The sequence below is a fragment of the Aythya marila genome (assembly GCF_965140915.1).
Source record: "Aythya marila genome assembly, chromosome: 8".
NCBI lineage: Eukaryota > Metazoa > Chordata > Aves > Anseriformes > Anatidae > Aythya > Aythya marila.
The window spans coordinates 31,959,289-31,972,829 of NC_139049.1; the positions used below are offsets into that span (position 1 = coordinate 31,959,289).

General features: G+C 44.8%; 1 protein-coding gene across 1 annotated transcript in view; it reads right to left on the reverse strand.

Annotated features, from left to right (window-relative positions):
* NEGR1 (neuronal growth regulator 1) overlaps nucleotides 1-13,541 on the reverse strand; it is a 241,092-nt gene that overhangs the window by 45,085 nt on the left and 182,466 nt on the right. Inside the window, exons 5-6 of the mRNA XM_082765786.1 lie at nucleotides 12,700-12,820; nucleotides 7,632-7,783 (exon numbers count right to left, since the gene is read on the reverse strand). Coding sequence (XP_082621912.1) covers nucleotides 7,632-7,783; nucleotides 12,700-12,820 — 273 coding nt within the window. The remainder of the gene's footprint in view (nucleotides 1-7,631; nucleotides 7,784-12,699; nucleotides 12,821-13,541) is intronic.

A 13,541-nucleotide genomic window follows, 5' to 3' on the forward strand; every position in this document is an offset into this window, starting at 1 on the left:
GCTTTCACACAATGTGTAGTAATCAGATAATCACTTAAATACAGAAGTCTTGAGTTTAAAATCAATTCTATGTTTTTCATGATTTTATTTTATTCTTTTTTTTTGTTATTCTTGATCAATAGCTATTTTTTTTTCAAAGTCCCATAAACCTTGGCCTGAACAACATCTTATAAAAACAGATTCTCCATTTAAAAGTATATTTTAACGAACAAGTGTTTTGCATTTGGGGTGAAACCTGCCACTGATTAGTTAAAACTCTTTTGGGCTTGTTTTAAGAGAAAACTTTCTAATATACCTTCTGTAGGCTAGCCAGTATTTCAGTAAGCCTTCTGCTTTACAAGATAAACAGTACTCATCTCTAATCTCTTGACAGAGGATTTTTTCACCCTTTGTTTCCTACTACCCCTTTATGAACCTTCCCTCCCTCCCCCCCCATTCTGCAGAATTTCTCATACTGTCTGCAGTCTGCATACCAGATTGAGTCGTAAAATATATTTATTTCGGTATTTATAGCACTTCTAGCTTTCCCACACTTTGTTATGCATTTTCTTTGGATTTTTCAGTTTTTCTGAGAAGTTAACTTACTTCAAGTTTTCCTACCCCTTCTGTATCATGAAAAGAAACTCCAGCTCAAAAGGAGCTCTGACCTCATGTGCGCCTCCCCCTGACAGGGGCATGTTGTAGGGGAGCTCCTTAGATCACCTTGAATGTTTTAATCACTGTAATTAACTGATACTTAGAGTGAAGATCTAGATATGCTGCTAGACACGCTTCTACACATACTTCAGCCTCCCCAAATCATCATTTTTCAGTAGAAATACATGTCTAAAACATACGGCTACGACTACACAGTTTAAGAATATGAATACAAATTCAATGAAAGGGAACATAAAAGGCAACAAGGCAACTTCTGTAAGAATCCACAGTAAAGGCATTTTTTCCCCTCAAACACAAATATGCTTTTAGGCCTTTAAAGTTTCTTCTAAATGTCAAGGAGAATCATACGTGACTGGTTTTACTTGGACTGGTTATTTCTACCCAGTCCCATCTCAGTCACATTGTCACATAATTCAGAATAAAGCTCAACCTGGAAAATGGATATAGAGAAAATTTGTCCTTAACTCCCAGTAATTGCTACCCGGAGCAGTACTTGGCATGCTTATGGAAGCATCTCAAACCCAACATCTAACAGAATTATTATGACTTGCATAAATGGAAGATTTGGCCATTTGTCTTATTCTGTGTGAATATATGAATTCAAGGTGCTGATTTTTTAACACTGCTGGGCTACCTGTCTCAGCAGGACTTTAGGAAACCAGTCCCTCAGGTGTATTTCTGATTTAAGAAAACTGAGTTTTACTTGTGCACTGTTCAACTGCATCATTCATCTGCTTTTTACCCTGTGTGAGAAAGGGGAGACAAGAGAGGTTTGTGCCTTGCTGTGAATCACACTGCAGGCATTGGAAGGTTTCAGGTAGCAGTTTTCCATTAGGAAAACATTCACTCAATTAAAATCTCCTGGATGAATACCTTGATCTTTGAGGCAGGTCCCCAAGGAACTGACTTCCAGATTTATAACTCCCTTCCCTAATTCCCTGATTCAACCACAGGACCAGGAGCTGGGTGTCCCTCTCAGGCTCCATCTCCAGCTCCTTCCCGCGGTGCCTCACCTCTCCCGCTGCAGCCAGCCCTGTCAGGCCAACTAGGACATGGCGAGCAAAACCAAGGGCAGAACAAATTACCTTCAGTCTGTAACAGAAGAAATGTAAGACAGACATTATGAGTTTCCAGATGGGACAACACACCACAAAAAGGTTTGACCTGGCTTTGTTAAGGGACATACCATGAAAACCTATAGGCATGGACCTGGCTGACCCTCACCCAGATGTCCCTTACAGCCACCACAAGAAGTGTGTTGGCTCGGACATTTTACAATCCCTTTACAAATGATTTTGAGGCCCCAAAATGGATTGCAAATCTGCTTCTTGTCCAACACCACTCCTGGGAAGTGAAGGCAGAGGCTTTTGCTTCATGTTTAGCAGGAGCTGGGGAAGCAGGTTGGGGTACCGACTGCAGCCCTGGGGGCAGGACCGGGCACCCCAAATGAAAAATCTGGGGCTATCGAACCAGTTCTCTGCACTGTGATGCCTGCAGGAGACTTTGAACTTGAGCCAAACCTTGTTACATCATTAAATGTCTTTGGCTGACTGCAGTAGTCTTTGAATAGGCTTCTAGTGAATACAGGAATTTTCACATAAATTTTTATAGCTGTATGGATATATCTAAGCAATTCGTGTGTGTGTGCAAGCTGTCCCACCTGACTAAGACATAATGTAAAACAATGCCAATTAAAGGGTGATTTGTTCTGAGGACCAGCATTTGAGAAGTAAAATAGTAAAATATTTCTTAGGTAATTGGACAAGGGTTGAAACTGTGGACACAAAGGGAATTTCCACGGGGAGTAAATTTCTTTCGAGAAATGTCAAATTTGGTAGGTCAGCCAAAGCTAAACAATAGGATTTTTTCACATCGGAAAATACAGTAAAATGCAATTTCTGTCAATAAAAATAAACTGCTGAGTTTTACAATGACAACAAACCATATGAGCAGAAGTCCCAAGCAGTCTTCACGTGGTTTCTAACAGCCCCCTAGGTTACTGCTGCTAACGGCACCTGTGCCAGCGCTGTCTCTCTGGGGCCGGCAGGCAGCCGGGGGAGCTTCCCCAGAGCCCAGAAGGGCTGGCACAGCGGTGATGCAGCTGCTGGCATCACTAGCATGTGGTTCTGGGCTCCAGGTGAAGGAGGTCGGGGCTGCAGCCAGCACACAGGATGGGCCTGGCACCGTGGTGCCCAGCAGCGCAGCCACTGCAGGCCGGGTCACAGAATCACAGAACTGCAGGGTGGTTTGGGATGGAAGGGGCCTTAAAGACCACCTGGGTCCAGCCTGACTGTGATGGTCATGGACGATGGGGAGCGGGTCTGACAGCTGCCAGGAGTATCATTGCCATGCCCTCGGTCAGACGACTGGCATGATCTCTGAAGTCCCCCAAATCCCTGCTTGCTTTGATTTTTATGGCTCCAATGGCAGAAGGGGGAAAGTTTGCAGATTCCTATCCCATGACTAAGACTGCCAGGAAATTGCCAAGGAAAATGTCTGTCTGTCTCAGTACTAACTTTATTTAGATGTGGCATTGCAAGACCAGTACACTGCTCTGCAGATACCCACGGTGCCTCTGATCTCCTGTTCCATTAGACATATCCAATGCTGCTCCCATGATACTAAGGAGCACGCATATCATTACATGCAGTGTGTTGTTTATAGTAAGTTAATATAGATTTGGGGAAGAATATTAAGTTTTTGCATTTCAGACTTGAAACTCAATGTATTAAAAATATTGGCGCAGCAGTTTGATTAGGAGTCTTTATGTAGGGACCAGGACACAATGCAATCAGCGCATATAAATCGAGGGCACGGTCTGGTGCTTTCTGGCTTGCAGAAATGTTTGAGACAAGATTATAAGCATGTTGCACTAACCATAAGTTCACAGTTGGATGCTTATTCAATAAAGTAGTTCTGTTTAGCTGCAGCAATTACATTAGCACAGAAAATACTACCACATTGCTCACACACCTTGCAATGCTCTCCTTCCCCTTCCAAACGTCACGACTGACCTTTGCTGCAGCCCTGCGCAATTATTTATGTTTTAGAACAACTCCTGACACTATGTCTAAGATTTCTGTATAAGCCACATCCTCCAAGTGCAACCCCCTGTAACACTGTGGAAGACAAACCCAGCCTTTTAAGAGCAGTCATTTCTATGGCAGCTGCTACTAACAGACACGGACGCTTCCTCTGTATTGCAAGTTTCCTTAAGAAGGCACCACTTCACGGGTGAGCCATTTATAGCATTCGTACAAAATAATCAGGAATGTACAGGAGATGCTCTCTAAAAACACAAACAAACTAATACCTTTACCTAAGAATAAACAAAACCATGTCTACTAGAGACTCGATGATTATTTTCGTCTTCTGTGAGGTGATGGCTTACATGAATCCAGACTTTTGTGTATATCTTATCTTGTGGGGACACAGAGCTCATGCGTAGCAGGGAATTTAATGCCTCTGTGAACAGTCTCTTCCTAAGTAGATTTATAGTTTCTAGAGGTGTACAGATTCAATCTACATTCAGATTACAAATGCAGGATTTCAACAGCTGCCCAGTTTCCTGCCATAACGTAACAAGTGCTCAGGTGGAGGAGAAAGTCTTCCACTGTGACTCAGCTTTGGTAAAGAGAAAACAAGCAATCCAGCCCCAAATCCACGTGCTGGGATGCAGGTGGCCAAGAGGCAGGAGAGTGCCCGGACAGGGGCCGCTCTCGCAGGGACGCTGCTGCTGGCAGCAATGCAACTGCCTCCCTTCTGGCCATTTGTCAGTGCAAATGGTAGAATAAACCCACCTCAGCGCCAGGCGTTAATGGCAACTCACTCCCATCACGGTGGCCTTGCAAACTTGTTTGTAGGAACATGTCTTTTGTCTTGAATTAAAATTGCAGTAATTTAAAAGCAAGATCTGCTTAATTATAAAAAAAGGCCACTCCATTCCTCACTGGTAGATTGAACCTTTTGCCCTGTGCCCGTACCATATTGTGTTTACTGCAGAAACTGTTTAATGAATCAGCAAGTCCAGGCTTTACTTACAGTAAAGACTACATTCTTCTTAAGTGCCAAAACTTCTGGGAAAAGCCAACAACGGCAGCACTAAGCATCTGATAAATTAGGCCCATAGATGGCAGGATGGGACTGTCCAACAAACACTCATCACGCCGGTGCTCTGGGGGGATCCTCTACATCATAAGCTTAGCCACAGGACAGGCAGGAATAGTTTCAAAAAACAACACATTTGGATGATATGAAGGGCTTGGCCATGAATAATTAGCAAATTGCCATTCATTATTAATTTATTGGAATGACTACTGCTCTGTATTTTTCCCGCAAGGCTCAGTCTTTGCATTTTACAGCTGCTGGATTTATTATTAATAGCTAGATCTTAGACGTGACCACCAAGCCTTCAGCCAGGGCAGTGGCAATGTTGGCTCCGTTGGTGGGACGTGGGATGCCCCAGCCCCGCAGGCTGGGCTCCTGGCACTCTGTGGTGTGCCTGCCCCGAGGCCCCGAGGAGCATCTGCAGCCTCCTGCCCCGTGCACCCTGCTGGCACCGTCCTGCACCGCTCTGTTCAACCGCGGGTCCTCTGCTCAGCCCAGGGTCCGCAGCTGCACACAGCCAGCTGTTACCTGACATCCCCGTGTGACTTCAGTTAGCTCAAGGTTGCTTTCATGGATCACTGAAACCCACACCCTCCTGGTAGTAGAAGAAATAATCCTTTTCCTAGGAACCTTGAGCTATGTGTCTGCACAGGATGCAGACCCTGAGAGCAGAGACCATGTTTAGTTCTGCCCCTGAGAGGTGCTCCCAGCTGTGCTCAGCAAAGTTCCCGATTATGTGTAGTGTGGGAATGTACAAAGAAAGAAAATACAGATTCTCTGCTATACAAAATTTCCTTAAAATACACGAGGAGCAGAGAGAAGCAGCTAATTAGCAGCCCCTCCAAGACACTGGACAGTGTGCCAGCACTGACAGCAGAGCTGCGTGGTCCTGACACAGCCGCACTGTCCCCAAGCTCCCACTGCAGGGTGCAGGGCAGCCACACCTCGCTCTGTGCCGTGCCAACGCAGCTAACACTTCAAAATTACTCTAAAATAAGGCATCCATCTCTAATTTTTAACATTTGTCAAGTAATGTGATGATCAGATTATGCTTAACACCGTATTTGACTATCAACCAACCAGTAACTGCTGATGCTTCCCCCGCGCATACCTGAACCAGCGCATATGTTCCACTCTGTCATTGCCAACAAAATAAAATGCAAGTACCATTTTACCAGAGAAAATTCCCTCTGAAGTATTAAGGAATCCATATTTAATACATTGCTACTCTGTGAGTTTTTTTTCTTTTTATTAAAAAACAAAGAAAAAAAACAAAAACAAACAAACAAACAAAAAAACCTCTTTCTAGATGATACTAATGCAAACTGTGAGGAAGGAGAAATGCCCAACCCCATGTAAATTGATCTTAATTCCCAACTGAAATCTAGATCACCACCTTTTGGCAACCTCTCCTTGTTTTGATTAGAATCAGAAAGATCACAGTATAAAATAAGTCTATTCATCTCAGTCTTTCAGACAAACCTTGGAGCTAACACCAACCCCGTATTTCATTCAGGGAGATCAGGATCAGATCCAGAATTCAGCATTTGCTCTAACACTGTTCTGCTTCACATATCCCGTCTCTTTCATAATGGAGAACATGTATTTTTATTATTTGTAACAATGAACTTGGTACTAATCTGACATTTTCAACCTCTGCACCTCAAAGTGCTTTTTAACAGTTGGCACGCGGTACTTATTATCTCAACAATATAAAGCTGATAAGATCCCAGCAGCAACTAAGAGACAGACTCAGCTCTGCTCTGTTCAAAATTAAACCAAACCTTAATGTTACCTTCTCTGAATTGCAAATGCACCAAATACTATCTGCTGCTAGGATAATATTCCTTTGTTTTCGCTTTTTGCATTTTCTCTTTAAAAGATGTGCTATGTTGTTTTCACTTTGTTAATGATTCCTCAAATACTAAATAGAACGGAAGGAAAGCCTTCGTGCTATTTTCTGCTTATTACACTTCTGCAGTAATTTCAAATATGTATCACAATACGTATCACAGAGTAACTATATAAGAACGAAACTTCATAGTTAGAAGGTAATAACCCTAGGATTTAAGGAACTGAAAATCTGCACTCCAATTTTCACTCAGTAAGGAGTATCTTTATGTAGGGAAGAGTACGTCTGCCTTTCAATGCTATCACTATTGAAACAGAACAGATTATCACTGAAGTTCAACTATGAACATCTTTGGATGCCACTAGCAGATGGCTAGATAGTCAACAAATGTGAAATACTATGAAATCATGGTTAAAAATATCTTTCATGTAGGACATTTGAGACCCGTTTTATGTAAGCTTCATGTTAAAATATCTCAGCACTTTGCCTACGTTGGTGCTTATTGTTTCCAACAGAAGATTTAGCAGCATGTCCCCTCGGCTCACCCAAGCGCCTGCTCAGGAGGCCAAGGGCAGCCTGACCCGTGGTGAGCCCACGCCAGTGGTGCAGCCCAGCAGCACCCCGTAAAGCTCTCCAAAAGGGCTCTTAATGGTGTTTACAGTGCTTGGCCACCAAGTATTGCTGCTCTGAGCAGGAAGGTTTAAAGGTTTTGTCATGCTACTTGCGATGCTGTACCCTGACAGCAGGCTGGGTTTCCTTCTGTGTTTCTTTGTAGCTTCATAATCTGTTGATGCCCCCGAAATGTATCATCACTTTCCAAACAGAAACCCTTCCGCAGCACAGAATAAACAGCCAGGTGTACTATTTCCCACCGCTGAGGACTGCAATGGTATTTATACGCCTTGTGAAGCAAACCAGGGAAAACAAAAACATACTACTGTTTTTTTTTTCTTTTGAATCCGTGTATGTGGAAACAAACAACCACGAACACTTGCCACATGTCCACGTTACTTACGGTTGAGAGGCAGGCTGGCATTTGTCGTCCCAAGCTTGTTGGCAGCAACACAGGTATAGTTGCCAAAATGCTCTTCTGTCACATTGGTAACAGTAAGAAGCGATCTTGTACTATAATTTTTAATAGTTATTCCTTGTTGACCATTGATCAGTCTAGAAGGCAAAAAAAAAAAAAAAAAAGTCTATAACTCATATACCATATATGAGTCTACCTCTATAACTCATATAATTTATCACAGGGGCTGATTTGGGAGGCTACTGGCAACGCTGGAGGTGTAGGGCAGTGAGAACAGCTCCTGCCAGCTTGTCCTGCAGTCTAAAGGAATGAGAGAAGAGCACCCCCTGCCCTGCCACCTGACAGCACCAGCGTCACCTGGGGAGCTTAGATTTTAAATTGGGCAAAACTGACTGAAACTTTAAATACTCTACTGAGGGCACAAATGGTAGTGTTCAAAGCCGCTGTGCTGCCCGTTCAGGGAGCCGGAGGAGGATGTGCTGGCACTGGAGTGCTCCCTCCTGGCCCTGTGGGTATGCGCCTGAGGACTTCGGGCAGTCAGTGGGGTGGCCAGCTCATGTGGGGCTCAGCGGGGCAGCAGGGAGGCTTTAGTAGGAGATGTGGTAAGAATGGGAAGCAGGGGAGAGTGAGTGCTACCCTAAAAGGAACTCTGCACCCACCTCTCAGTGCTATGGTAGGTCTCTGAGTGAGTGTTTTTTCAGTCTCTGGTGATTGCTTGTGACGTTACGCACCTTTAACTGATGGCTGATGAGGATTAGGTAGCTAGAAAAGTGACTAATTAGGATTGTGACCACAATTTATTTTACAAGCTTCTATAGCAACAAATTATACTTGCAATTAGAAGGATGTGCTACGGCAACACTGCACCCTGAGACAGCAACCTGAACAGAAACCAGGCAACAAAACACAGGAAAACGCCAAAACACTACTGTTTGCCTGGGCTCTGTTCCCCTGACTTTGAGCTTTCCGTGGTCAAATTTCACACGCACTGTCCAGGTAAGTTAGTGTAGCTTCCAAACCAGGTCATAAATACCACTGCACTGGCACAAAGGGTGATGACCAATTTAAATTTTGTTGTTGTAGGCAGCTGGTTGTTGTCAGACAGCTAGTTGAGAAGAGTAACCACACAATTAAGATTCTAGCAATAGCTGATTACTCCTGCTTCCTTGTATTTCCCATAAAGAGCAGAGATCTGGATGAAATATCCAACTTCTATTTGATACACTAGAATATACAAACGTATATCCTGGAAACGAATGTGGTCTTCCATCATTCTGTCTAAAAATATTCTACCATTAGTTGCACTTCTGCATACCAAGCACTGAATGCTTTCGGTGTTACAAGGACACCTCTGCCTCCACATACCCCACACCCCGCTGCAGGTCCTGCTCTGCCCCTCGCTGCTGTGGGGCCGGGCTGTGCAGCCCCCGGCAGAGGACAGAGCACGTCCTGGGGATGCACATTGCTTTGTGGGGAGTGTAAAAAGATGAGGCTGAGATGCTCAGCTTTGGGTGAGCACTGCCGCTGGGAGACCCGTCTTTTCTCCGGGCTGATGAAAGGCAGAGAAGTTTGTCCTTCCAACCTGCATGCATGCTACTGCACGCGGAGGTTCTCCTTGTTCCTGATGATGTTCTTCCCTCCTTTTCCCACCCCGCTGAGAGAGGAAGCCCAGAGCTGCCTGCCCTCCCTGTGCGGGGAGGCAGAGGGGAGCCACAGGACCACGGGACAGAGCAATCAGCTCTAGTTAGGGTACACTCAGCAGCTTCAAAGACTTCTGTTTGCCATTGTAAGAACCTGATGCTTTTAGGTTTAAATTAATTACTGCCATGTGCTGCTCTACCGACTCTACTGCATGTGGAGTTTACTACTTGAGTGGGTTTCACCAAGCCACACTTCGGACTGCAACAGCATGTTCACTTGTGTGCAGCCACCCTGCACATTGCTTCACCTTCCTGCTTTGTACCACAAGCTGCACAGGGAAATGCAGTCTGATTTCAGAGACTATGCCTACGCATGGAGAGAAGACCATGTGTCAGTACCAGCCCCAAGGGATATCTACCTTTCGTTTCATATTTGAATACCTTCATATTATTACAATATATTAAGCCATTATAATGAGTTTTGTTATTTCAAATGTAGGTCTTCTTTGCTTTATCAAGTATAAGAGAATTAATATTTTTAGATTAGTGACTTCTGGGCTTCTTCCCTGTGGCTGTTTAATTTCTGAGATGTAATTTCTGCGTAGCCCTGTAATATAATATACTTGAGCTGTGAGTTTCAGATGCGAGGAGTCAGCACAGCAAAGCCTCCCCCCCGCACAGGGGATCCCTGTGCAGGTTTAGAAGCCAAATGCTATTATGATTTTAAGAAGTTTTTACTAACTCTTCCCCAAACTTTCAGTCCCTTTTCAGTGGGATGCAATTGTGTGTTTTGGTTCCTAATGGGGAGTCAAACTGCTCAGACCCAGTCACTGCGATGGCCATTCCTCAGCTCCCTCCCCACGGTGCCACCGCTGGGAGCTGCTGGGCATCCCCGGCATCTCAGCCAGCACAGGCTCCTGCACGGAGCTCATGGCACCATTTTTGCAGATTAAAGTGACTGCAAGACCCCTCCTCGCCTTTCCCCAGCAACAGGACAGGAGAAGTGGTCAACCTGCACGTTCAGGTAAAAAGCACAGGTCCCAGGGCTACACGTTGAGGGCTTCATGCTTCTCACCTTGGGCTGTGGAAGGACATGGCACAGCACGCTCATAGCCAACGCTTAAGGAAAATTAATGAGCAAGAACTGCTGTAAGCCTGGTGATGAGGTACAATTAGCCCTGCGAGCTCCTTGTAGGTGTAACTGGATGGAGTCTGTGACTGCTTTTATTTTTAGGTTTAATGACTGTTTTACGATGAGATGATCCCAGGAGCCTGGAAACTGTGGGTTTTGATTTACATCAACCTAAGTAACAACAATGTAATTTACAGACCCAAAAGGCTCCTTTCAGACACTGAACATATATTAGGATTTCGGCTCTAACTCCCACTATTCATTTATTCAAAGATTCATCCTGCTTTACAAAAAGAAAAAAGGGTTTCAGTCCAAGACTAACAGAAGAAAATGGGATTCTCTCTATTCTATTAGCCAAATACATAGCAGGGTGTGAACTCCCCGTATATAGTCTTGCAATACACCAGCAAATTATCTGCAGGGTAATGTACATGCTACTCTCAGCTATCTATGAAAGCTAACTCTTCTCAGTTTTGTCTTATAACAATGAATGAGCTGCCCAAGGCTCGTTCTGTGCTGGCCTTCCATCTTTGCAAGGTAAAGGGGAAATACTGGAGGCAAAACAACGTGTGTACACCTTCCTCTGTCCTGCAAGTGGTGGTTTGGAGGTTCCCAGTACCTTTGTAGTCATGTGTGTTTAGCATGTCTGTAAAAAGCAGTTTAGCAAAAAAAGATGTACCATTAGATTTAGCAGAATATTTGAGCGGTAAGACACAATAGGACAGTACATGTCTTGCTGATTACAGCAAGCCTCAGGTGATGCAACAACTGAAATGGAAAACAGAAGGCACAGCTTCGGTGTCCTGAAATGCTCTGTTTATTCCTTCCTGCTGCTCTTGTGACACTGAATGCACTCATGAAGAAAGGAATTGGTGACTTTCATAAATAGGAAGGTGATTATCATGCTGGAAATGGTTAATTGAATCCAGAATGCTATGGTTTATACTAAAACCTGCGCCACAATAGTTAGTACATAAAATATATTTGTTACATCTCCCCCCAACATATGTACAATATAATACGCATCTTTAGAAACAGGATGTAGATTAATTTATCCAACAGAGGGAAAACCTCTACTGTTATATACAGTAAAGGTCAATTATATTGTTTTTAAGAATGCTTTAATAAATGGTCAAAGGGCGATGGTTATGACTGCCGTGAGAAGTTGGGAAGGAAGAAGAGCAGTGTTCCTAAAAGGGAGCAGCTGGCCACTGAGCAATGAGCTGACAGATGGTTTCCTATGAAATATGGTCATTAATATTCTCATGTCAGCTCCCAGGTTTAATGGGATCTTAGAGCTGATGAGAAACCCAGCACTCAGAAGCCGTGAAATTCCAGAACCCAGAAGATGTGTGTGGACAGCTGCCTATCAGGGAGAACAGCCACTGTCACCTGCACCAATACTCAAACTTAAGAGAAACAATACCTTAGGTAAGGTAAGAGTTGTAAAACAAAATCTGTTCGAAAAAAAAGATCCTACAGAGATGCCAGTTATCATCACATAGCATTAAGGACATGAAAGCAAAGCTGGCTGTGAACAACACCAAAGCACATGATGAAGTTTTAGGGTTCGGACTGGCAGTGTGCCCCTGGCCGCCTTCAGATGCTGGGAGGTGCAGCAGCTCTGCTCAAGCCAGTGGACTGAAAACCCATGGCCCACACTGCCAACGGTGCAACTGGGTGAAGAACTGTAGCCATGAAGATTTGGCTGAAAGTCTTGCTAATCAGCCCGCCTTCTCACCCCCGAAGCTCTCAGTAGGAAAGCTATGATGGCTTTTTTTTTTTTTTTCTTTTTGAAAAAGCCTTCTATAAAAAAAATACCTCTTTTTAGTAGGCTTTTTCATCAGGCATTTTCAGTGCCTTTCTGGTTACTATACTTATAAGGCTGCAATTACTAAAGCATGTTTAAACCTTAGGCTCATTATGGCAATTATCACCATCACAGCCCAGCCACGGACAGTCCTATTATGCCTCATTTATGAGCACAAAAGCTAAGACTGCAAGAAAACAAAGAAACTCCCTCAGAAGGCACACAGCACAGCTGCTGGCAGCCAGCACCTCCGAAGCCGCGCTGCTCAAGCCGTGCACAGCTCTGCAGCGAGGGGAGCGGTGTGAGGGCAGCAGCCTGTGCTGTGTTTTTTTGGGGGAAAAACCCCAGCACCCGCTGCCACCACGAGCTCTGCCCCTGCCTCAGCTCTCCTGCAGCCCGGTCCCTGCGGGGACATGCGAGTGGCACCAGTGGCCCCAGCGGCACCAAGCGAGGGCAGGCAGGGCTACTTACTTCCTCTCTCCTCTGTACCACTCAAAGACCGGGGCAGGAACGCCTGCACCTTCACACCGTATCAGTCCGTTCCCTCCGAGCATCACGCCGCTGGACTTAAGTTCCTGAATTGTGGGGGCAACTGAAAAAAAAATTGTAAAATAGACATTTGCACATAAATACAAAGACTGTTTAACTCCGCTTCTCTTCAGCACGCTTTGCGTTACTCAGCCTGGTGCGTGTTTTCCAGCTTGATTCACATTCAACCATGCTTTCCTCCAGCAGTGTAAAACTTATCCCACACAGCAGACTGACACAGATCTCTGTATCTGGTGTGAAAACATAACTGAGACACAAAGAGTATTAATCCCATACCGAACGATCTGTTTGTTCACCTCGGTCACCCAGCGTGAAGTACAATGTCGCGTGGCTGTCGCTGTCACGCAGGGTGCTTTCGGTTCCTGAGACCCCCCCGACGGGCACGGTGCGGTGCCGCAGGGGCTGGGTCAGGGGAGGCGAGCGGTGTGCCCGCCTGGGGTGCTGAGCCCCGAACCACGCCGTGCCTCGTGCCACCATCTTCTGCATCAGGCCTTCCAAAACGCCCCCAGGCACGGGTGGCCTTTGGGATCTCTTGTTGCATAGTAAAAAGACAAACTTACCTTCACAAGTACGACTCAGCCCAAACACCGTATAGCAGGCATGACCTTCCCACTGTTACACTGGGTACGGATTTATTTCAGAAAGTACATTTTGTCTTAAATAGCAAACATCATAAATCTGAATAAACGTTTTAAACTTGGAATTACGGATACAAATAAAGGTAAAAGGCGATTGTTGACTTTTCCAGTTGCCAGCGAAAGGCA